This window comes from Rhodnius prolixus, unplaced genomic scaffold (assembly GCF_049639745.1).
Source record: "Rhodnius prolixus isolate KJV_2025 unplaced genomic scaffold, Rpr scaffold_7, whole genome shotgun sequence".
Lineage (NCBI taxonomy): Eukaryota > Metazoa > Arthropoda > Insecta > Hemiptera > Reduviidae > Rhodnius > Rhodnius prolixus.
The window spans coordinates 12,983,259-13,008,184 of record NW_027411582.1 but is presented as its reverse complement, the minus strand read 5'-3'; the positions used below and the strand labels follow the sequence as shown (position 1 = coordinate 13,008,184).

Below are 24,926 nucleotides of genomic sequence, written 5' to 3'. Positions count from 1 at the left end.
TTAAATTTCCTCATAGTTTTCCTCATAGCGACAATGATTTTTAATATTAATATTGTGCCAGCACGAAATCATTAAATTAATAAAGAATATGCTACTGCAACTTCTACTATAAAAAACAAATATAAATAAAATACTCAACTATCGCGATTTGACATTATTTGGAACTGTGAGACAGAAAAATACTATTTTATCTTCTCGCGTTTAGTAAGATCTATCAGAACTGTCACTATCGAGTAGCAGCTTGAAGGGGCGTGGCCAACTTGAAGATAAAATTGAATGTAAAAGTAAAGAAATTGAATAATGGACTTAGTAAATAATCATATTGCACCCTGACTTTACTGTAAAGTTACTTGCCTACATTATTAGCATTCCTAGCAGCAATTTTCTGGCTCTGCCTGGTTTCCGGGAGGGGGGGTATCTTTTTTCTGAATACTTTTTTATACTTGCAGTATTGAACCTTTTTTTCACAATGAACCCTTATCATGAACCCCTTTCAAAATATACCTTCTCTTTTCTTACAACTGTAGCATTTTTTTTATTCAGTTATTTTATTTATTTATTTTTTTATACTTCTCTAGCTAACCTAAGAGGAAATACTCAGAACTTCTTTTAATTTTTAGAATTTAAGTTGGAAATACTTAGAACTTCTTTTAATTTTTAGAATTTAAGTTGGAAATACTCAGAACTTCTTTTAATTTTTAGAATTTAAGTTAGAAATACTCAGAACTTCTTTTAATTTTTAGAATTTAAGTTGTCATCAGAAATAAAAATTTTGAGATCACTGAATATACAAACCAAAAATCTGGTGAATACCAAGATGACTTTTTTTTTTGCCTTACGTTTCCTTTGCTTGTAGCCTCCACTGCGGCCCTCTGAACGAAAAACTAGCGTTCTCTCCATGCAGAAGACCCTGTCTATTAGCTACTGAGGGCTTCTAGGAAGAGATAATCTCAAGAATGATCAGATGTTCTTAACTGATTAGATGGAATAAACCTGCTAAGCATCACCATCATCATCAGCATAAACGGAATCCTCGCTGAACCAATCAGTGTTAAGGGTTTTTTGGCAGATTGCATTCCCACACTTGTAGCAATCCTGGACGAGTTCATTCTCACTCTTCCAGTCCATTCTTTTCTTCATTGCTTCTTCAGCTTCTACCTCCCACTTTAATCTGTACCTTCTTTCACTCTTTGGCTGTTATTATTCTGCTCTGGAAGTTCTACTGGGATCCATTCGCAATATACGTAAACCACAGCCACCTTAGCGTTTACATACCACCTTTTCAACGAGAATTGTCCTGATTCCTTAACACCGAACTCTGTATAACACCCTACTTTTACTCACTAATTTCCTTACACAATGCATTTCGGAGAATTGGTTTTCGAGTCAGACTCGAACATCCCGCTTTGATGCTCTTATTCTATCGATGATTGCACAGTCTAAGATGCGCGCTTAATATGCGGCCGAGATACTTCAAGGTTTCAACTGTTCTACTATTTCTCCATTTAGCCTTTTGATTCTCACTGCTCTTCCACAGAATTCTTTTCCATCTTCAAATTATATTCAGTAATAAGTGGCTGTTCATCCTATCACATGCAATCAAACAAGGGGAGGATGTATGGTTTCAATTTTAATTATCTAAGTCCCCCATAAACCTTCTTAAGTTATAGAACTGTGCATAGCTCTAACTTGGCACTTTAAAGAGAATTGAAACCTGGTATCGGAACTTCGATAGCTTATTACCAATTTTAAATAAATAATAGATAATAGATTACAGATAAAATAAGAACATACAGTGAATAATTTATTTATTACCTTTGCAGGTTCGATTAGTAACATCGATGACGGTGAATATCATTGCAACAAGACCCAAGTTAGAAAGGTGATCTCGGGAGTGGTTGGAGCTGCCTCCAGTGTCACCTCTATACAGGTGGCTAACTTGCTCAGACTGTTCAAGATTCCTCAGGTAAGATATTATCATATATTATCGAGAAATTTATCAATGTTATCAAACAAAACTGTAAAATTGTTATCATTGAATATTTCCCAGTCCTCTCTTTTTTTCTGATTTCAACCTAAAACAGAATCCACATTAATTAGTTATCGTTTTATAATTAACTTATTTATAATTTTAGTTAAAATAAGAGAGTTAGTTGATGCAAATAAATAAGAAGCTAACAAAATTTTGATAAACAGTCAGAATGTACTGAGTACCAAACCATTATTGAGCACATAGCTGGATTCCGAATGCTTGACAAAATATTGATACTGTCTGGATTTTATCCGCCATAGTGTGCTCGTTTTCTGACATTATCAGCAATAACGTATTTTCAATCATCTTCAGAGATTGGATATTAGACTTTTATAAGGAAATTTGACTTCCACTTATAAAGTTTCCTTCACATTTTTGAATCACAGGGCGGGTACTGTTCCTTACAGCATTATAGCCAATGAGTCTTATTGCAGCATCCCCCTAGATCGTCTAGCAGGTAACCTTCCACCCCTATTTATAAGATTAAGAGTCGTCTTCCTCACTCGTCTTTTATAACAAATAATCACTGATCCCTAACCTGATATAGGATATTTGACTACCTCCTAGAACTCGCGAAGTCTACACAGACAGGTTGGTTCTACGTTTAATAACCCAACCCTGTGGAGATGTTCACCCTGAAACTGTGGTGCTCTGTAAGGAGGCGCTATTTCCTCGATTAATCTGATTCCTACTTCATTTCAAAGATCTCTTCCATTCTGATTTTAATTAAGTCAGGATCAAATGCCTACTCACAGTATTTCTAAACTTCTAAATTGTACACATGTATCTTTGATCTTTGGAAGTTTTATTAAAAACATTTTTTTTTTTTTCACAGGATGTAAATAAATAATTTTATTAAATGTTTCTACGCAAATTCTGTTACGAGAATTGTGAAAAAAGGATAAAAACATTTCTATGTAATATCCTGTTGTAAACTGGATAACTTTTTTGAATTTCCGAGGGTGAAAATATTTACAAGTTAAAAACCACGAGAATTGTAGTAAATCGTCCGTAAATCGAATATAAGGGTTCAATGTTTTATATATTACAGTTAACATTTCAGTTAGCAAAATGTTCAATAAAGTTTAGAATTTCATACGATGCCAAACTAGACTGAAATTTAATTAAACTGAGGTTATCTTAATTAAATGTCTACTTAATTTAGGGACAATCAGGTTACTACAGGTAACAGTAATAAAACAATATTGCTGAAAAAGAAAAAAAAAAATTGAGTTTACAAACAATTTTGTTTTTATAGTATTTCTTTTGACTTCTAATTTGCATTGCTCTGACCATTATAAACTGTAATACTTTGAACGTTACCAATTTACTGTCAAGTACCCCAGAAATGAAACGAACTATTTCTCTTTAAAAAAATCAAGATTACGCCACGCCCTAAACGTGAGTGAAGAGCTTCTTCCCCAGATGTTCTAAGGTTGGCTCACCCAGATAGGGGGGAAAAACAACCTATCTTTAAAGAAATCCCAAGAAAGATAGTGCGGTATAAAATCCTCCAACTCTGGCAGTATACACCCAGGATCTCTGGGATACCTCTGGAAAGAAAGCTGAGCCACAGCAGTTGGGAGCACCGCTCATTAAAGCCTTAACCAAAACTTGAACCTTCTTTGTTTTTGTACGAAGGCAAGGACACAGTTATCGTCAATAAAAACGCAAATAAAAAAAAAAAAAAATCTGAAGTAATAATAATTTATCTTACAATGCTAAGAGAAAATAAAAATGCTGTATTTTCTCTTAATTAGTAAAAGAGAAAAAGTAAATTTACTTTGTAAATTAATGCTATTTAAATGAATAAGGTAAGACAAAATGGGAGGCTTCGCGTTGTATATGTAAAAGAAGATTAGAGAGATAAGATTCAGAGTGTTACTTAGCTTCTTAATGAAGTCACAAGGTATACGCTTATTTGTCACATTATACTCCTCTTATAAAGACACATCAGGAGAACATAATGTACTTCCATTATCTGTTCTTAGTTTGTACATTACCATATCATTTACCTTCACTACAACTTTAAAGTTTAAATACCGTAAACAAGATTTACCTCGGAGTTTATATATTAGGGCTGGATAAACTTCTAAGGTAAAACATAAGTTGAAAAGTGAACAAAAGTAAAAAAAAAAGGTCAAAAAAAGTTAGATAAGAAATGCGTTAATATAAAAGTTCAAAGTGACGCGTGCAAAAGTATTATAAATATGTAAATTGAATGAGATGAGGATAAATAAAAAATAATAATAAAACTTAAGATGCAGTTGTATAAAGGAAACCCCCCAAAAAACGTAAAAACACCACTCTATCAGTTAAAAAACACAAACCTTTTGTAAACCATCAAGGCTATTTAATTTAAATTAAATAAATGGAAGTACCTAGTTCTGTATTATCAAGCAATGGATTAAGTGGAATTGTATTGTTTACTTCACATTAAAATCTTTGTTTATAGTACAATAATAATTAATATTATGCGCAATAATTCTATAAAAATTAAAAAACGATAGTTCTGTATTATCAAGCAATGGATTAAGTGGAATTGTATTGTTTACTTCACATGTTATTAAAATCTTTGTTTATAGTACAATTATAATTCATATTATGCGCAATAATTCTATCAAAATATGGACATATAGATATTAATAAAAAAAAAATCTAAGCCCAGAAGATGAACTAAATATAATTCGCCACGTTGGTGTTAAGATTTTTTTATTTATAACTAAACAAAACAAAAATTCCTCCAAAAAAAATAATATCTCTTAAAGGCCTGGTCAAAGAACTGCAAATATCGTAATATACTTATATAAAATACTGAGTTAACATCACCGAACAAAATTAGAAATTTATTAAAACCAGTGACTAAGATGAAACTTTCATTACCATTAATGTAATAGAGTTAATGTAACTTATGATGGAAGATTTGCGAGGAATCGGTCAAATAAAACAACTCGTCTTTTTGCCAACTTTTCGACAAACATATTGTCCTCTTCAGGGCGTGGCTATGCGGGTTGGTTGAGTTACAGAAACTGGTATATTTGTCGAAACGTTGGCAAAAAGACGAGTTGTTTTATTTGACCGATTCCTCGCAAATCTTCCATCCTAAGTTTAACAATTTGCGGTCACGAAAACTGTATATTCGTTAATGTAACTGTATGATATTTCAAGGAATTGAAGCATTTGAACATTTATTACTAGTTTGTACTGTTTACAAACATTTGCGCATTGTTGATTTAAGAAAACATGGCACAAATCTTGTAGTCTGGACTATGTTTACAAGTAATGAATGATTTGTTTTTGTATGTAGTTTATATGTTTTAAGCTTAGACCATTTATCATTAATGAAAATGAATAATACTAAAAGTATGCATATTGTAGGAGCTTATTAATTGTTGGAAGAATAAATTTTTAATTAAATTTAAAGGAATTTTAAAACTAAAAAAATCTAATTTAAATTAAATTTCGAAATGTTTATTTTAAAATTGTCCTCCTACTATTTGAAACAAAATTCTTATTTTTAGTTTATATTATCTTTACAGATGATGATGTTTTTTGGTTTGTTTTGAACTGAACTCATTTGTATCGCCTACAAATAAATAAGGATTAAATATGCAACCAAATTTCCTAAATTAGAATAAAATTAGCTGTCCCCCGAACGTGCGATTTTAGACAGATTAAATTAGGGCGGCCTCAAGGCCTACGCCAATGCGACCCCTTTGGATTTATTGGGGCTCCCCTCACTCTAAAGCTCACCCTCCCGTCCCGTCCTTTTAATCAGACTCTTAATGCTGGAGAGCGGCTCTTGGGTAAAGCTCACAGGCCTTGGTAACATCCTTAGCCAGACAAGCCCCTCACTTGCAGTGCTGTTTCCTCCTCTTCCTGACAGAACCTACAGAGGCTATCATCTGCCAGCCCCATGCGATGCATGTGTTTCATGTGAGCCTGCTGTGGCCAGTTAATAGGCCTACAGTCATCCTTATAGCCCCACGGTTTTGACGGAACTTGCGATTTTACGGAACAGATGTTTTAATTTTTTGGTGATTATTTTGAAAATTGGTTCCATTGAAAGGAACTAACATTGTAATCAAGTATCTAGTAAGTCCAAAATCTAAGACCATATTTTTAAATTGCATGACCTTGGAACGTTAAAAATAGAATTCAAAGCAAATTAAAGTTTTTATACCTTTCCCTGCCGTTTATGAACAGTATTTCATTTCTTCTGCGAACCTTACACGTTGCTTAGCAACGTGAGATCCTTTAGTACAGTCAGTATTCATTGATCTTGTATTTTTTTTTGTTTTTTTTCCACAAATTAGCTTTTGTCTCGTTTTCCAACTTATAAGCTTTATCACGTAGCGTCTTTAAAACCCTCTTCTCACGTTTATCTTGACTTTTCAGCGGGAAGGGGTCTTCGTACATCTCATCTGGTAGCCTTTTATTTAGATTGTCTCTGATTATAGCGACACTGAGGTAGGGTTCTTCTTCTATGTAGAGAGAGAGATTTCCACTTCATCGCCGTTGGGCTCTGTACAAAGCAGATGTCTAATTTAAATAAGTGGTGAAAGATTAATTAATTTTTAACCTCTTTTTTTATAATATAGCTTTTAGCTTTAACTTGATTGCTTAGAGCAATTGTTTTTTATAATTCTTGTCGAAACTGTTTTGAATTTTCTTCTTACACAATTTTATGAACATTTTAATATTAACAGCGTAAAATTTCTAAATTGAGTTGTGCGTAGAACAGAAACAACTCAAAAACAGGAAACACAAACTAGACAGTAACTAAACTATTGTTGTTTGGCATTTGTAGCTTCTTCAGTTACTGAGTACCAATTTAAGACTATTATTATTTGGAATTTGAATTTAGATGTCTTTCATCTCCTCTTAAATTGTTAGAACCATTATTATTATTATTAGTGAATGCGAAGGAAAGCTCTAGGCTACCCAAAGCAACATTTTAGGCCCATATTGTTTTTTGAGAAAACTAAAACAACATCAGACAGAGAATACTATCGGTATTGACCTACATTCACAGATGACGAAAATGATTGTGACAACAACTCTAAGGTGAAACTGCCAAAGCTCGTACACTGTCAACCTATACTGGACCAAAGATCCTCCCTAACAACTTAAACAATCCTTCATGCCTTGGAACCTGACATAACATGAGTCAAACAAGAAGGTTATACACCCCAACAGCTGGTTAAGAATCGATTAGGGAATGCACACGATTTGGTCGCTTTCCTCGCTGATCTAAACCGTAAAATAACCATAATGGATAATATATTAATAAAATATAGAAATTCCAAATTTGTTGAACAAATTTAAAACAGAAATTTTACAGAATTGAATTTTGAGTACTTATCATTACCTCGAAAATTATTGGACTTCCACCAAAGACTTTCTAAAAAATTTTGAATTGATAAGTGCTATTTCAATTTCAGGAGAAAACTTGAAAGCTTGGCAACCGTGGCAAACATTTAAACTTTTAAGTTCTGTCTCGTTTAAATACTTTTAAATAATACTTAGGTTTGCAAATTAATAAAAACATGTCATTTCTAATTTTATTTCAACCTAGGAAGAAAACATTAATTGCATATACGCATATATATTTGAGCAAAACTAACCATAGCAATAATAAACTTTGCCTGGAGGTTAGTAGAATGTTTCCTTTAATTTAAACCGCTACGATAAAGTTTCATGCAAATAAGCTTTTACTAAATACTAACTGAATTTTGATGAGTAATTAAATTTGAATTAATGGGAAATTTTCAGTTAAAATATTTTTAGTTCAACAATTTATTACTATTTGTCTGTGGGTAGAGAAATTTTGCGAAATTCCTGACCCATTTAGATGCCCCCACCTTCAAACCGAGTCTAGGATGGCAATCCAGTCCCGAATCATCCAAGATTTGCAGTTGTCCGAAGAAAATCAAGAAACAACCCTAACGGAATTTACGCTTTTAAAACTAACCTAAAAATTCACCATAAGATGGACGTACGTTTGTCTCCTTCGTCTTAGAAACTCTATAAAAATGGATCGATCATAAACCAAAATGTCCAACACAATCTACAAAAAACAACGCCATGTAACGAATCAAAATTTTGGACTGTCAACGTCTGAAAACCCAACTGTAAGCATCACAAATGACTAGCATTGATTTAAGACCGTAAAGGGAGGGATTTGGCTGCCTCATTACTCGAAATCCCTACATGACCCGGCACATAGACTCGACAAAAAGAAGCGTCAAGTTTGGGTACATCTTTACTTGTATTACAACCTTCCAAGCAAGGGCATCCTCACAATATCCTTTCTAAAGGATGAGCTCGGTGGATGGTTGGCAATTTAAGATGTTGATTGAGATTCCATTCAGGACTGACGGTGGTTCATTCGCAGACCTCACTCATTTACACTAATACGATTGTGGGTAATCTACTACGGCACAAACCATGCGACAATAAGTATGGAATGTTTATAGTATACATAAACAGTGAACAGAAAGAGATATAAAACTATAAGCTCTGTGTTACGACTGGTACGTTTGAGAAAATTCTCAGAGATTCTATGACATTCAAGTTGAGACAACGAAGGATTTATTTTAACCTAAACAGTCAAAATAATAATAAGAAGTCTCTTACCAAGAATTTTATCTTTAAGCAAGAACACAATCAGTTTAAATCGGCGTAAAGTTATACACTTTACAAGCAAAGTTAATTCATATTATAGATAAACAGAATCTTGGAATTGACACTATTTATCATTTATTTTAATACAGAAAACTATATGCACATTACTTAAAGCAGTTTAAAGTGTAATTATATTCTTTGTTACAATACTATACTATATCATATAATTTCATACTTTACTTTTGTGTAAGAGAATTAATATTAAATTTTCTATAGAGTAAGTGAAAAAGGTTAAATGAATAAAATAGGTATAAAAAGAGGTTCTCCACACAAATACAATTTGATTACAATTTTAATTAAAACGGAGATGAAATGTCTGAACAAGGAACAGCCAGCCCGTTTCTAAAATGTAAACATACTAAGGTAAACTTTATATATATATATATATATTTAGAGAAAACAAGAGAGCACAGAAAACACAAGATAGAACAGTTGTGAGTTGTGTAGGAAGAAAAGAAAGATGGCGTTGGTTACAGTCGACAGTTCTAGGTAGTACTGTTAGAGACAGTAAACAGTACAAAATAACAGTCTGTATGTCACATTTTATACCTTTAACGTTATCCCAAGGACTCTGTTGTAAACTGGACTTTGTAAACAAACTTTATAATTTATTACTAATTTTATGTTTTTAAATGGATGATGTTTTACTGTTTTGGACATCAAATAGATTGAATACAGACATCAAAGTGAGCAGTTGTAATAATATCTGTTACAATTGGAATTGCTGTAATTACTATCCACTTTTTTAATCGGAAGTTACTTTTCACTTAAAATCTATAGAATTCAGGGAAATCGAAGGCCCCTATATAGCATTAGATTTGTAACAGTTTCGACTACTTAAAATCGCTCTATTTAAAATTGGGTACATCTTTATTTTTTTCAGGCGAGTCTTAGCGTCCAACTACCAATTAGGTGTCTAGAACGGGGGCGGAAACTCATACTTTACTATAAATAATTTTTATTAACAAATAAAAAGTAGCATTGTGCGGGATTCGAACTGGCGATCTCTTACACACTAAGCCAAGCTCTTGACCACTAGACCAACACCCAGAGATACCTACTGACTCGGAAATCAGTATGTAAAGGGACATAGTTCTTACTTCTATTGCCATTTTCGTGGGCATCCTACCCAAAACGACTGACATTATTCTTATAAGGACAAATCTAAAGACAGTTAACCGCTCACTTTAAATCTGATTTCTTCAGAAACCCTTGATTAACAAAACAAGGGAAAAAAATCATATTTTTTTATTAAATGAAATAATAATACGAGTTATTATGTCTGTTGAAACATTAACTTCTCTTATTATAAGTGTTTTATATAAAAAAAAAAAAAGGGAGTTAGCTGAATACATTTAGCAAAATAAATCACTTTATGATTAAAATTACACGCAAAAAGATCTTATAAACAAAACAAAATCTAGAGAACGCTAAGTATTTTACAAGACTTTAAAAGGGTGGTTTAATGTTTACATAAGTTCCCTTGGTAGTAGTAAAGACGTGTGGGTGACGTAATATGGTCACGTGAAAGCGAATAAAGAATGACGTAGTAGAGCGACACTATTTGAATTATATATTAAAGTAAGGGTCTGTATCTCAAACACTCGAATTCTACTCGGCAAAATAGAATTTATTACTAACGTAAACACGCATAAATTTAAATATTTTATTTTCTCACTGTTGTATACTAATGCGGCCGAGGGATGAAGTCCAGTATACAAGCTCTTCTTCTCACCGCTCGCAGGTACAAGTGACTGGATGGCCCTGAAAAGGACCGTTCACAAAAAAATGTGTCGGCGCTTGACTCGCCTATGGCGCTCCCCAGCGGGGTAGCCGTACAGTTGGGTGGCCCTGAAAAGGGCCGTTCACACTGTTGGTTGAAGTGACTGCGCCGCTCCGAGAATGGCTTGCTCCCAGCGCGAGGCCACAGCAAAAGTGATGTGAGAGGCCCTGAAAAGGGCCGTTCGCTAATACCAGTCAACCGGCTTTGGGAGCCCCGGCAGTGTGGCCAGCACCCCGATAAACCCCGGTACCAATTGGCCTGGTCCTCGCTCGTATCTCACACTGTGGCAGCGCTGGTGATTTGGCTTGCCTCCGTAGCTGGCGAACTGCAGCGGCTCGTGTGCTGGGCTTGGTCCTCGCTCTTGTCTCGCACTGCGGCAGCGCTGGCGTTCGGCTCGCCTTCGTAGCTGGTAAACCAAGGCGTCTCGTGTGCTGCACTTCCTTCTTTCTTCTTTCTTCACAATACAGGGGTTAAGTGATCGATTTTTTGTTCTGGTCCGGACAGGGAGGTCCTTTGGCCGGTACAGAGATCCAGGTTGAGAGTAAGGCCCAGTCAGCAATCTTCCAGCTAAGGTAGCTATTGTGGATGTTTTCCCGTTGAAAAATTATCTTGGACTGATGCAGACACGGCCGATTCTGCCCTTTTTATAGCGAAGTCGACCGTGCTGCGCCCTGGCGTCGCGACTGCGTCGCTATCTCTGTACCGTCCAAAGAACCACACTGCCATTCCAGAGTCTTGAGAAAGACTTTTTAAAATGGGCTATTTGCCTCTTTTCCTTTTTTATTTTTCTTTGATAAGCAATCATATGTACATATAAAAATTATTTTTTTTCTATTTACAAAAATTATGTAGCTGTTCAATTATGCAGCAAAGTGAAGTTGGGGTTCCAACACTCACAGATGAAACTCTCAGTTTTTTTTCACAGAAAAAATTGTAATTTTATCTTTACTGCTGCTAGAAATAGTAATAATAATACGCTTATTGTGGAAATTTTATCTAGGCTAAAAGAAAAAGTAGTGTAGACACAACGACTTTTTAAAACTATGTCAACTAATCTATTAAATTTTCATTTACAATTAAAATATTTTTTTTTAATTAAGATTTTAGAATAAGATGACTGGAAACTAATCCCTGTTTCTAGAAGAAAAGAAGGCAAAATATTTCGGGAATTTAAACTAGCCGAACCTCTAAATGTATTGGGTTACGAGAGGATTAATATTTCTAGGAAGGAGACGATACAGTATTTAAATTGAAATGGTGTTTTGTGTAATAAGCAGATTATTTGTGCTGCCTTTGTGTTTATGTCAATAGAAGTGTGCCTGCTTCATAGGACATTAGAAAATCAGGAATGTCTAGTACAAAATAGTGGGCGTGGCCAATTTAACTGTTGGGGTAAGATAAGAAATCTGTATACATTTTATTTTCAATAAACTCATGTTGGACAAAATAAAAGTTTTCTTTCATAAATGGTATTTTCATTTATATTTATTTATTTTTGCTCCCGTCATATTTGTTTATTCAGTTATTTATTTACATTATTTATTTTTGTTCAATTTATTGTAATTGATAGTTTGTTCAAATATGGCTGAATGAATAGAATAAATAGCTACAGTTTTTTCCTTCAGTGTTGCAAACAAGCTTACTTGACACTTTTTTAATTAAAAATATTTTTAAAATATAATTTATACAATTATTTGTATCGCGATCATTTTGTTTGATCATTTCAATGTTAAAAATTTATTGAAATATTGAGCAAATTAATATTGTGCTCTATATTTTCATGGATATTTATTTTCTCTTACCAATGTAAGGGGGAAGTAATTCAATCGTGATATATTTTTTACCTAATAGCCCAACCATTGCAATTTGTATTTTTTAATTAAGTCTGGAAAAATAACCAAAGTATCACTGGAGTGGTACTTTACCTATATTAAAAAGAATATCTGGAGTTCAGACTTTGTTGAGAGGCAAAATTGGGATAAGTAGTTCGATTTAGGATGCTTACTAATTTAGCTTATATTTTCCAGTACGGTTACCAAAAAAAAAAATAACTCTTGCTGCTTTAATGGTTTTCTGTTTTAGTAAAATCGAAGTATGGAATCCACCAATAGTATTAAAACTTTCCAGTAGGATAGTAGTATGAGTAGGTGGATCGACAAAAAATTGCACGAAAAAGCGTAACGATGAAAAAAACACACACAAATTTTCTTTAAAATAAAGGGAAAATTATCTTTTATAAGTATCATTTTCTTTTGGTAACAACCCAGTTCTAATAGATTTCGAGAAAAAATTGCCGAAAATGAGCAAAAACGGTATTTTCAACAACTTATTGTTGTTCTTGTTCTTGTTTATATGATAACAGCTGAGAGAAATCAATCTTTAGGTATATTGATAATTTTGGTGACTCAAATTTAGTACAGGAAGTCATTGATTTTGAATGAAGGAAAATAATTTCTCTTTAGAATGAAATGAGTATTTAAAAAGTAAAAGAATATTGTTGTTTATATTAATATGGATCCATAATCCTAGATAACCAATTCCTAAACTTGAGAATGAAATAATAATAATAATAAATTTCGGACGTTCAGTACTTACGAGAGAACAACTGATTTCTTTCCTAAATGGAACACGAAATTGTCAACCTCTTATTAAATATGCTCGCCATGCCTGGTCTTATCGTTATCAGCTGGTTCAGGAGTTTAATTATTAATTTATAATTCTGTTATATATTGGTTATATCGTTTTATTTTTATTTCTAGGTCGGTTATATTTTTTGTTTATTATTGCTATTATTATTTTTTCTGGTTTATTTGTTCTTCTTTTCTCTATGTATTATAGTAACATCGACTCCGGCTGACGGATTTTCCAAGCCGTACAATATTTTCATTTTGTAATTTGTAATTTATATTTCCTATGAAGAATAAATATTATTTAATTTTATTTTATTTTTTTAAATGATTTAAGGCGCGACAACATCTAAGGTGTTGGCGCCCGGAGCTTTTTTCAGTGCACTGCCGGCCTCCGGACAGTGTTCTCTCGTTACAGACAACACTGTCCATCACCGGACAGTGAGCTGTAAGAAGCTCCTAGGAAGCAGCTGGATTCGAACCCGGGACCTCCGCGTGGGAGTCCAGTACGCTAACCGCATAATAAATATTATTATTATTATTAATAATAATAATAATAATAATAGTAAGTAAATAAAAGTAAGTAAAGTAATCGCCTATTTTTTCAGACGGGTCTTACGTCCAACTACCAAACTAGGTGTCGTGGACGGAGGCGACTAGCAAACATACTTTACTGTAAATTCCTTTTATTAACCATTAAATAAAATCCAAGGCCTAAAGACCTGGGAATCGAACCCAGTACCACAATACATATTAGCTTCGCAGGTCTCGCCTCTAACTCGTTCGGCTATCGTGGCGCCTTAATAATAATAGTAATAAGGGAATGGATTAACTAAGCGTATTGGATTGTCCACAATGGGGACCAGGGGGTTCGAATCTAGTTTTTTCTAGAAAAAGTTCCGGGCGTCAATAACCTCAGATGTTTATGCGCCTTAAATCATTAAAAAAAAATGATAATAATAATAATGGCTAACTTGTGATCACCATAAAGCCAAGAAAAATAATAATAAAATAATAAAAAGGGAAGGGATTAGCTATGAGGTTAGCATACTGGACTCCCACACGGAGGTCCCGGGTTCGAATCCAGCTGCTGACCCCTTAGATTTTTTTCTTCCTAGGAGCTTCTTACAGCTCACTGTCCGGTGATGGGCATTGTTTGTAACGAGAGAACACTGTCCGGAGGCCGGCAGTGCACTGAAAAAAGCTCCGGGCGCCAATAACCTTAGATGTTGACGCGCCTTAAATCACAAAAAAAATAAAATAAAATAAAATAATAAAATTAAATACTTTTTGTACTAAACAAAGAAAAATATTGTCTCTTCAAAAGCAATAACGTTCAGGTTTAAAAAAATAAATACAATATAAGATTAATTTGGCAAAATGATTACCCAAGGACAAGAACTGTAAACTGCATATTTTTAACTGAGCTTTGCAATATACAAGGGTCGTTTGAAAAGTCCGTGCAAAAATAAAAACTACTTAATTTTTTGGGGTAAACATTTTTTATTTTTCAACATAGTCTCCTTTTAGGCTTATACACTTCGTCCAACGCTGCTCTAGTTTGTTGATCCCTTCCGAATAATAGGATTTGTCCAAGTCTGAAAAATAGCCATTCGTTTCTGCAATCACCTCCTCGTTTGAATAAAATCTTTTTCCCGCCAGCCATTTCTTCATATTGGGGAAGAAATAGTAGTCCGAGGGAGCCAAGTCTGGAGAACAGGTAGGATGTGAAACGAGTTGGAACCCTATTTCCATTAATTTTGCGACCACAACTGCTGAGGTGTGAGCTGGTGCGTTGTCGTGATGGAAAAGGACTTTTTTGTGGGCCAATCGTGGGCGTTTTTCTTGCAGCTCGGTTTTCAAACGGTCCAATAACGATGAATAATATGCACCTGTAATAGTTTTACCCTTTTCCAGATAGTCGATGAGGATTATTCCTTGCGAATCCCAAAAGATAGTCGCCAAAGTCCTGCGGATTCTTCTGGAACAGCTGCAAACCGTCCTTGCAACACTTCACACGATTTCGTTTTTGGTCAAGCGTGAGCAATCGCGGCACCCATCTTGCGGATAGCTTTGTCATGTCCAAATGTTGATGCAAAATATTAAGTACCCGTTCATTCGAGATGCCCACAGCACTAGCAATCTCACGCACCTTCACTCTTCTGTTATCCATCACCATGTCATGGATTTTATCAATGATTTCTGGAGTAGTAACCTCAACAGGGCGTCCAGAACGTTCAGCGTCACTTGTGCCCATATGGCCACTCCGAAAATTTGGAAACCACTTATAAACTGTTCTAATCGAAGGTGCAGAGTCACCATAATGTTTATCAAGCTTCTCTTTAGTCTCCTGAGGCGTTTTGCCTTTCATAAAGTAGTGTTTAATCAACACACGAAATTCTTTTTCGTCCATTTTTTGAAAATCACTCGACTAGCTCGATTCAAACGAATGCCAAACACAAAGAAATAGACCGATCTGGCTGAAACTTGGTGTGCGTTCTTCCAAGAGATGCTACTAACTAAACATAACCTCGATACGCGCCAGTGGTGCTATCTCTCTGACTTTGCACGGACTTTTCAAACGACCCTCGTAGTTCACATCAGCAGGCGGAACAATTAATAAAAGTTAGTCTCTGAAGTAATTGAAATTGCAAAAAAAATTTCATTTAAATTATAGCTAATGTCACTCGCACTTTTACCATATTCAACCTTTTTTTAAGCTTAAAATAAAATAAGTGAGAAAAATTAGGTATGAAAAGAGGTTTTGTGTCCAGAATATTGTAATACTTAAGAGTGTCTAATTTACTTGTTTTTAGGTCTATCGCCTGGCGTATTGTGACGAAAGTATTTTATAAGAAGTTTTCTTTGAGGTAGTTATTCTATTATGTTGATGCTGGTTAGATGGTGTCATATTTTATACACTGTCTTCACTTTATATACACTAAATTTAACATGGAAGCCAAAAAAGAAAATGTTAATGTTTTGGTTTAATTTAGAGGAGAAAAGTTGTGAGGAAGAAGAACAAGACCTAGTTTGGCATACTTGGAACAGAAAGAGAGAACAACGCACACATGTGAGGGAGTAAAACCTACGCATCTTATCTCTACCGACCACCTACATAATTCAATAGCTGCGTTTATTTATGTTGGCGAAAACGTCTATGCTGTAGGTTACGCTTGTGGTTTTTTTTAGTATTCTCTAAGAAATATTTCTTTTACCACAAAAGCAAAACTGAATCCTCTCGCACCATCTCCTCTTTCTTTGAATTTATTCTCTTTTTCAGTATATTTTTTGACAAACATCTCGTCCCATATTTTCACTTTGTTGGTCACAGTTTTTCTTGAAGAGAATATCTGGTATTATATATTCAGGAATACTTATCGATTGTGTATGGGATTTCCCTTTGTTATATCTGTATACTATAACCTCTTCAATCGTCTTTTCTTTTTTATCTAAAATTCATTTCGTTTCTGTGATTACCATCTGAATACAGGTAACTTCTCTTTGCAGGCAATAATGAACCCGTCTAACACGACTTCCTGAAATGCAGCAGCAGACAATTAGGGGAGATGGGGGCACATTTGAACAGTTTTAATTTCTCGCCAAATATTTAAAACATTTATGATTGGTTATTTTCTCCATATGTTGTGGTAGACCTGTTGGATAATTGACAGAGTTTCACTTCGTTTTCATTGTTTTGTAAAGTCTAGAATTGACGAATGTTATATTAAAACTGTCCGGTAGGACAGTTGTATAAGGGTTGATCGTCAAAAACTGCACGAAAAAGCGTAACGTTGAAAAACACCCAACTTTGACAATTTTTTTCTCTTTTTCTATAAAAGATAAAATTCCCAAATTTTCTTTAAAATAGAGGGGAAAACCTCCTTTATAACTGTAATTTTTTTGCAACCACCCAGATCTAATAGATTTCGAGAAAAAAGTTGCTAAAAATGAGCAAAAACGACTTTTTCAAAAAATGTTCTTGTTCTTGTTCTTGTTCTTCTTCTTCTTCTTCTTCTTCTTGTTACCTTTTTTGTAAACAACGTAGCGCCTAAACGCGCGAACCGATTTTCATGAATGAGGTATCGTTCCATTCGGAATTTTATGTAGATGAGCCTTTTTGGGGTCTCGACCCTGTACATCGAATGGGAGAGGAGATAGCCCCCTTTATGTAAGGCCCCCTCCAAAATTATTATTACTAATTACTCTGTAAATCTTGGCCCGATTTTGATAAAATTTGGTAGGATGATAGGATTAGGGCTCCCCTACGTAACATTAAAGCGGCGATCAGCTCTTACACTTGTTAAGGGGAAGTATAGCGATCGTTGCAAATTATCGACACGTGAACCGATTTTCATGAATGAAGTGTCATTCGAATCGAAATTTTGTACAGATTTGCACTTTAAAAGTCTCGATGCCGTGCCTCATAAGGAGGGGAGTTTGCCCCACCCAAATAAGGCCCTTTCTAAAACTATTATTACCAATATTTCTATAACGCTTAGTCCGATTTTGATAAAATTCAGCTCGAATAAGTGGTTAAAGCTCCTCTACGTTGCTGATGCTCTTGCACCTACTAAGATGAAGTACTGCAATCGTTTAAATTATCAATGAGTGAACCGATTTAAATCAATGAATTGACGTTCGATTAAAAAATCTTTGCCTCTTTGCCTTTTAGGGAGAAGTACTGCAATCCTAGTTTATTTTTCTTACTCCTCTTAAAAGGAAGTACTGAAATCGCAGTTTAATTTTGCTATTTACGTACAAATACCTTCCTATGTTATTCAAAACGCTTTTTCAAAAAAATTGTTATTGAGGATGGATGGGAACGCAACTTTATAGTTATTCATTCTTTAAAAAGATCCCTCCAGTGGTAGTTACGGTTCCGACTTAACACTTATCAGATTATAATGATAGAATTGCTTATTCCAAATTTTAAAAAAGTCTGTAAAGATTGCGAAATAGATAAAAAGGAAAATCTATCCAAAAGGTACAAAAATCTCCTTAACAAAAACTTACAGTTTAAAATGTTAAGTATAAGGGTTGATTAAACGCCAAAAGGTACACAAATCAGCAAGCACCCAACATTTCATTAATTCTTCATTAATATATAAGTAATTCTACTGCATTAATTTTCATTAATAAGTTATTTTTTAGAATTTATTAGATGTCACAGACCCTTATGCTGGCCATTTTCGTCTACAAAATATATGTTCAAGTAGCACTGTAGATTGACTGCAATATCTAGTTATCTATAATAATGAAACTATTAATTACAGGTTAAAAAGAAAAACGTTACAAAAAATAAAAAAAAATTATGAGGCTAAAAAATTCAAAACTTTTTTTTAAAAGAAACTTCACCAACATACATCAATGATTTTCAAAAATCGTTGGTTTAAGTTCATTCTTCGATTAAAGTAATTGTTATTTTATGAAGTAGTCAAACGTTTATAATTATCTGGCTTTATCGCAAATAATATAGTTTTCTTCAATTACATTCTCAATCTAGGTATTCATCCCACAATGTTGTATATATGTAATATAAAGTAAATAAGATATGCATATTTTTAGGACAGCTAATTATTCCAGTATTTTACTATAAGTAAAATTAGGGGGACTAAATTAAATTACAATTGAGAAATCAATAATTGTTGTTGAATAATCTACTTGTTATAACTGTGTGTTATTTGTGCTCACGAATATTTCGGTAAGACGAATTCAAGACAGTAGCCTACTCTAACTTTGTCTTTTTCTACTTTAACATGCATGTACGTATATGTGATTTATCATAATTATAACAAAAAAATATTATGAATGAAGTGGCCAGCATAAGGGTCTGTGACATCTAATAAATTCTAAAAAATAACTTATTAATGAAAATTAATGCAGTAGAATTACTTAACTATTAATGAAGTATTAATGAAATGTTGGGTACTCGCTGATTTGTGTACCTTTTTGGCGTTTAATCAACCCTTATACTTAACATTTTAAACTGTAAGTTTTTGTTAAGGAAATTTTATAAGGTGGAAGTAAAATTTCATGTTGCAGCTTTAGAAGTGTATTGTGAAGACTGTAGAGGACAAGGTGTAAGTATTATTGGTCCATATTACCATTTGGAATTCGTATTTTTAAACTTAGTATTTACAAAAGTCTATTTGCTTACAAAAAGTCTCTTTTATGGAAGGAGAGGGAGCATATTTCAACATCACCAGTTAAAATGTGCCCTACCGACCTGCAAGTTTGTGACTTTGTTTAATCGCAGAGAAGGGGAAAGTGGTCCGAAGCTACATTAAGAAGCGCAACAAACCGAATATTTTGTTCAAACTTCCTAAACCCATCATCACTTCGGGTACAAACATCCCGAACTGAGTCATTCTTGATTTTTGAACTAGATTTCAGTGGTTTAAAAGAGAAAGTAATGTAGTAGTGAGAGAAATAACTGATAGAAGGTAGATTCAGAGTAAAGTAATATCATTTCTTTCTATTTTATATTGTGTTCAAAGCTACCCCCACCAGTGGGGCAGATATTAACATTTGGCACAAAGTTTTTAAATTAAAAAAATATAGATATGTATGTAAAGTACCAACTGTTTATTGATATAGATCTGTTCAGAAGACTTGAAAGTTGTAGAAGACAAAATAAAAAGGTTCAATAATACGATTCTGTGCACTCTGCAACAGAAAATGTAAATTCTGTTCAAATGTGCCCCCTCTCCACCAACTGTCCAACTCTAACTGTAGGTCTAAACAACGGAAGTAATGCCTTTGCGACATTCATATTGCTTAAAAAATGTTTTACCCAAGTGAAGAGATTGTCGGTGGACAACCATTACCAAATGATTTTCCGAAATACCCAAATAATTTAATACATTTCATATCCTTGATAGAAGAAACTTTTTACAGACTCCTGGACCATTCCAAAATCAATATCGAGGAGAAGATAAGCGAATTAAATTAATTGACTTTAACGCACGTTGACTTGGACTTCAGACTTATTGCGTCCAAATTGGCTCAGCGAGTTCATCCGTAAAGAAAATGTCAATTTCAGGTTTATAGATAACAAGTTTGGGACAAATAAAGAAGACACGAGTTTTAACTAGAATAATTCTAAACTTAAGCAGTTCTCTGTACAATGCTTTGGATCTGCTAAATACTTTTAACATAACTGTTCCGATCTAATAAAGTTTCAACATCACACTTAAAATTACTCGTACAAAATGTTGATTTTAAGCTAATTTAGAAAATAGATTTAAACTAAAAATTAAGATAAACAAGCAAATAAAAACTAATAACTGAAACAATAATCAATAATCTCCTTACAATATTATCTAGTTTGTTTGTATTACTTAGAAATACTTCTTTAAAATTAAGTTAAGTTTGTTCACTGCTGAAGTTTACTGTTTTGTTATGATGAAGTAGTTTTGTGCATGTTTATATATTATTTTTATTCAATTTAGTTTTTGTAGTTCGCCCAAAGGGTTTCGACAAAGGCGTGTGTGATTTGTTTATATTCATCTTTTTTTTAAAAACAGTTGTATTAAAAACGCTTGAATAAATAAATTAACTTAAGTAATATGACTTGAAACCTAGCCGGACTTGAATTAAATAATTATTTAAATAAGCTCTTAAAATGTCATAAATTTCTTTTCTCAAATTTTTAAATTTTCTAAAAATCCATATGTAAATTTATATATTATTATTTCAAGATAATATTTAAAGAAAAACACGTGATTGTAATCAATTAACTCAGCTAGAAGCAGTTAATTGTAACTCAAGAGACCATGGATAAATCTAAACAGCAAGACCGTTGCTGCAATAGGTATGTTCATTTTACTTACCATTAAAAACAAACATGAAGTATCTAGCGCACTAAGTAGTAGATATTGGAATTAAAATCCTACTTCGTTGGTAGCCTTTTAGCACATTTGGTAGTCTACATCCATTTCAAACTATTTTTTCTGTACCAAATTTAGTCTGAATAAATCACCGATGACCTAAAAAAATAAAACAAAAACTTATTCACTTTTTCAAATGAATACAGTAGACAGAAAATTTAAAAGTACAGAAAAATTAAACATATGATTACTACAGCTGTAATTATTATTGGTAACATTAATATTATTTTTAATTTGTTTTTCAAATATTAATTTATTATATTTTTCGTTCACCTATATAATATAATTAGAATTAAAAAGATATTAAAAAACACTAACTACCGTCATTTACTTAGCAAAAAATATGTAAGTTAATTTTATTTTTTATTGACATTAAATATATATGTATATTTAAAAAAAATAGAAGCATCTAGTCTCACCAAAATTCATATATTTTATTTTTAATCATTACTAATAATATTAATCTTAATATTGCAGACTAATTAATTACTTGGGAAAAAATGCCAGATGCACATATCGTGCAGAAACGACTGAATGTAAACATAATAGAAAAAAGGGCATGCTTAAAGACACCTCAGACTACATAATGATTGGTATCAAACTAATTGATACTTGCGAAATTATATCATTAACTATGACGTACGCTATATTAGTTGCGTCATTAATTTATGGTGGAGATTCATTTTGGACAAAATTGGGTGTACCTGGAATGATTGAACCAATATCAGAATGGTGATAATTGTGTGTGCTTAAAAATAGTTATGAAATAATTGATATTTCATTTTTTTTTTTTTTTTTTTTTAATAAACAAATTTGGAATTTTAATTATTTATTTTGGAAGAGAGGTATTTTTAAGATGAAATTTCTTCTCAATTTCTAAAAATCTCTCCTTTTATCACAATTTTTTTTTTAACAGTGACGTTTCAGTCGTCAATAGTTCATCCTAATCATTTTCACTAATACTTTAAATAATATTTAATTAATTTGTATTTATAACAATAAATGAGAACAATTTATTTTATAAAACAAATAGATCGAATTCGTCAAAGAATTCGTTTTCTCAAATTTCATCCTCTACATCAGCTCATACCTTATCGTTTAATCCAGTGGTTCCCAACCTATGGTCCGCGAAACACTTAACATTTTTAAAATAATAATCTATTTATTTTCAGGGAACGGAATAGCTATGAGGTTAGCATACTGGACTCCCACGCGGAAGTCCCGGGTTCGAATCCAGCTGCTGACCCTTAGATTTTTTCTTCCTAGGAGCTTCTTACAGCTCACTGTCCGGTGATGGACAGTGTTGTCTGTAACGAGAGAACACTGTTCGGAGGCCGGCAGTGCACTGAAAAAAGCTCCGGGCGCCAATAACCTTAGATGTTGACGCGCCTTAAATCATTTAAAAAAAAAAAATTATTTGACATGCGGCCGCGTGTGCGGCGACGGCACGGTGAATGGGACGTCGAGCGGAGCTTGAAGCGCCTAAAAACAAGTACAGGAGTCGACTAAAAGCAAATGATGGTATGTGTATAGCTTTGAGCAATCTCATCAATCCCAGGATTACCCATCTAGTTAAGAAAATGCAAGCTTCAAAAAACACATTAATATATAACTGAAAACATAATCACAATGTTAATTGAAGTTTATTTTTAAAATCTAAAAGTAGTTTACTGTGATATTGAACCTTGTGGTTCCTGCTAACAATAAAAATATTAAAATGGTCTCTGGTCATAAAAAGGTTTGAAACCACTGCTTTAATCGGACATCTAAATTCTTCCTGTTTACCTAATCCTCCAAGGAGCTTGAAAAGAAGATGGTCTAACATTATCTTGACAGCAGTAAATCATATGCGTTCACTATCAACTGAATGATACCAGTGGGTGCCATTTCCACTCAAATAATCCAGATATTGTGTTATCATGTACCAAATTTACAAATCTTTAATTTAATTTTTAGAAATCACTTAAAGCTTCTCGAAACCTGGTTCCGAAAATGGAAAATAAAAGTTAATGAACAAAAATCAGTGCACATTACTTTTACTTTACGAAAATCTGCAAGTCTACCTGTTCGACTGAACGGTGTAACGATTCCTCCAGCTGACATAGTACGATACTTAGGACTGTACATTGGACAAGTGACTCACGTGGAACCCACATACTCGACTAAAACGACAAGACGTGAATAGACGCTACAAGCCACTTACTAGACTACTTGACCGCAAATCCAAACTAAACTTGAATCACAAACTGACTATTTACAAGACACTGTTAAGACCCATATGCAGACATACGGAGCAGTAGTGTGGGGCTCAACCAAACCCTGCAAACTCCAAACGCCTGCAGACACTACAGTCTAAAATCTTGAAGAAAAATCCTGAATGCTCCATACTACATTTCTAACCTTACCATTCACGCTGACCTTCACATCCCTTTTGTCACCGATCTAATAAAGTCTCGCTACCGCAACTTTCACAGCCTCATAGCTCTCTCCATCCTAATCCTCTTGTACAACAACTCTCCTCTCCTCACCTTCCAGACAATCCTACTCGTCGCTTGAAGCGGAAGTGGCCTAGGGACCTACTGGATGTGAGTGTAATATCCACTGAGAAAGAGTTCCATCAATGGGTGGTTGCTCTTACATGACATTCATGAGAACTTAACCAGTTTCATCAAATTTACTTGATGCAACATTTGTTGCAGTTGTAAATGTACTAATAAAGTGAAAAAAAAAATTAAAAATTAAGTCTCATCTTGAATTAACTTAATATGAACCAGGAACATATTCTTTAAAAGCAGTGCCTAAACAAAATAGATCAACTGCAACATTTTTCCCCATCTGGGACATAACCTTAAAAGAAAAAAATTACCACGACCATTTTTTGTCACTTATTTGAACCAATTCCAAAAATACACCACTTATTTAATCTAATCCACTAAAATAATCTAAGTTTACTGCTTAACAAATAGGATTTTTGGAAATTAAAACATTTAAGTACTGAAGTACCAAAATAGTTGCTTATTAAATGGCGCACTTCCATATACTGTACCCACAATACTGGGCGTATTGATATTAATGAGGCTTCGGAGGAGCTGAAACGTCATGTTTCAAGAGTATCTTTATATTCTAGTAAAGTAATCCTTAATCCTAAATTCAAGTTCGTTCTCAAGATGTTATTGAAAAGAACTTTTTGCGCTATCATTATTTACAACCATCTAAACATTTACAATCATCAGTTATGATGATGTTATCCATAAAGAGGGAGAGTCTTTCAAGAAACTGGTCTTCCAAGTTTTTCATAATGCTACTATCCCCATATACCAGCATCTTGCCCTCCGAAATACCAGCCCACACGATGAACTATCCCGTATAACAACCTACGCTCTCTTATCTCCAAGGTCGCTACATCATGCTAGTACTTATATAAAATAGATTACGGCTTGGGAGAAAGCGCTGCAACTGAAGCATGAAAAGAGATATAAAAAGATTTCCAAGAGGATACTTTGAGGTTAGTTTTATACACTTAACCTTTACACATATTCATATTTACAATTTGAAAAAAAAAAAATCCAAAATAAATAACATTCTTCGATGTAAATAAAATTAATACTTGTATTTACAAAAAATCTACCTCAAACTAGCCACCTTTTAACGCAATAGCCCTAGCTCTCAACGCAAATAACACTAACACAATAAGCACTAATAATCTTTAAACGTACAATATTCATGTATTGGTAATTCAACCAAAGGTATTGAAGTAAGCTAAATTTGATTTAGAGCAAATATTACGACAGTTCTGCTCAATGTTTCCAAAATGGAATTTTTACAATTCCACGAGATATAATCCAAATGAAAAATTAGAAATAGAAAAGGGAAGGGATTAGCAATGAGGTTAGCATACTGGACTC

The 24,926-nt window shown here is 33.5% G+C and overlaps 1 protein-coding gene and 1 long non-coding RNA gene across 7 annotated transcripts in view; one reads left to right on the top strand and one right to left on the bottom strand.

Annotated features, from left to right (window-relative positions):
* The window catches only part of LOC141447018 (metabotropic glutamate receptor 2-like), a 531,413-nt gene that overhangs the window by 152,948 nt on the left and 353,539 nt on the right, over window positions 1-24,926 (top strand). The window contains exon 3 of the mRNA XM_074114157.1: window positions 1,824-1,966. Coding sequence (XP_073970258.1) covers window positions 1,824-1,966 — 143 coding nt within the window. The remainder of the gene's footprint in view (window positions 1-1,823; window positions 1,967-24,926) is intronic.
* LOC141447020 (uncharacterized) overlaps window positions 1-24,926 on the bottom strand; it is a 109,602-nt gene that overhangs the window by 3,821 nt on the left and 80,855 nt on the right. For 5 of the 6 annotated variants that reach the window (XR_012454074.1, XR_012454076.1, XR_012454073.1 and 2 more), the window contains 3 exons: window positions 20,965-21,120; window positions 6,216-6,557; window positions 1,816-2,075 (listed from right to left, as the gene is read on the bottom strand). This is a non-coding gene — a long non-coding RNA (uncharacterized lncRNA). Of the gene's footprint in view, window positions 1-215; window positions 1,587-1,815; window positions 2,076-6,215; window positions 6,558-20,964; window positions 21,166-24,926 lie in introns of those variants that run through there. The other variant, XR_012454078.1, reaches the window with a different exon arrangement.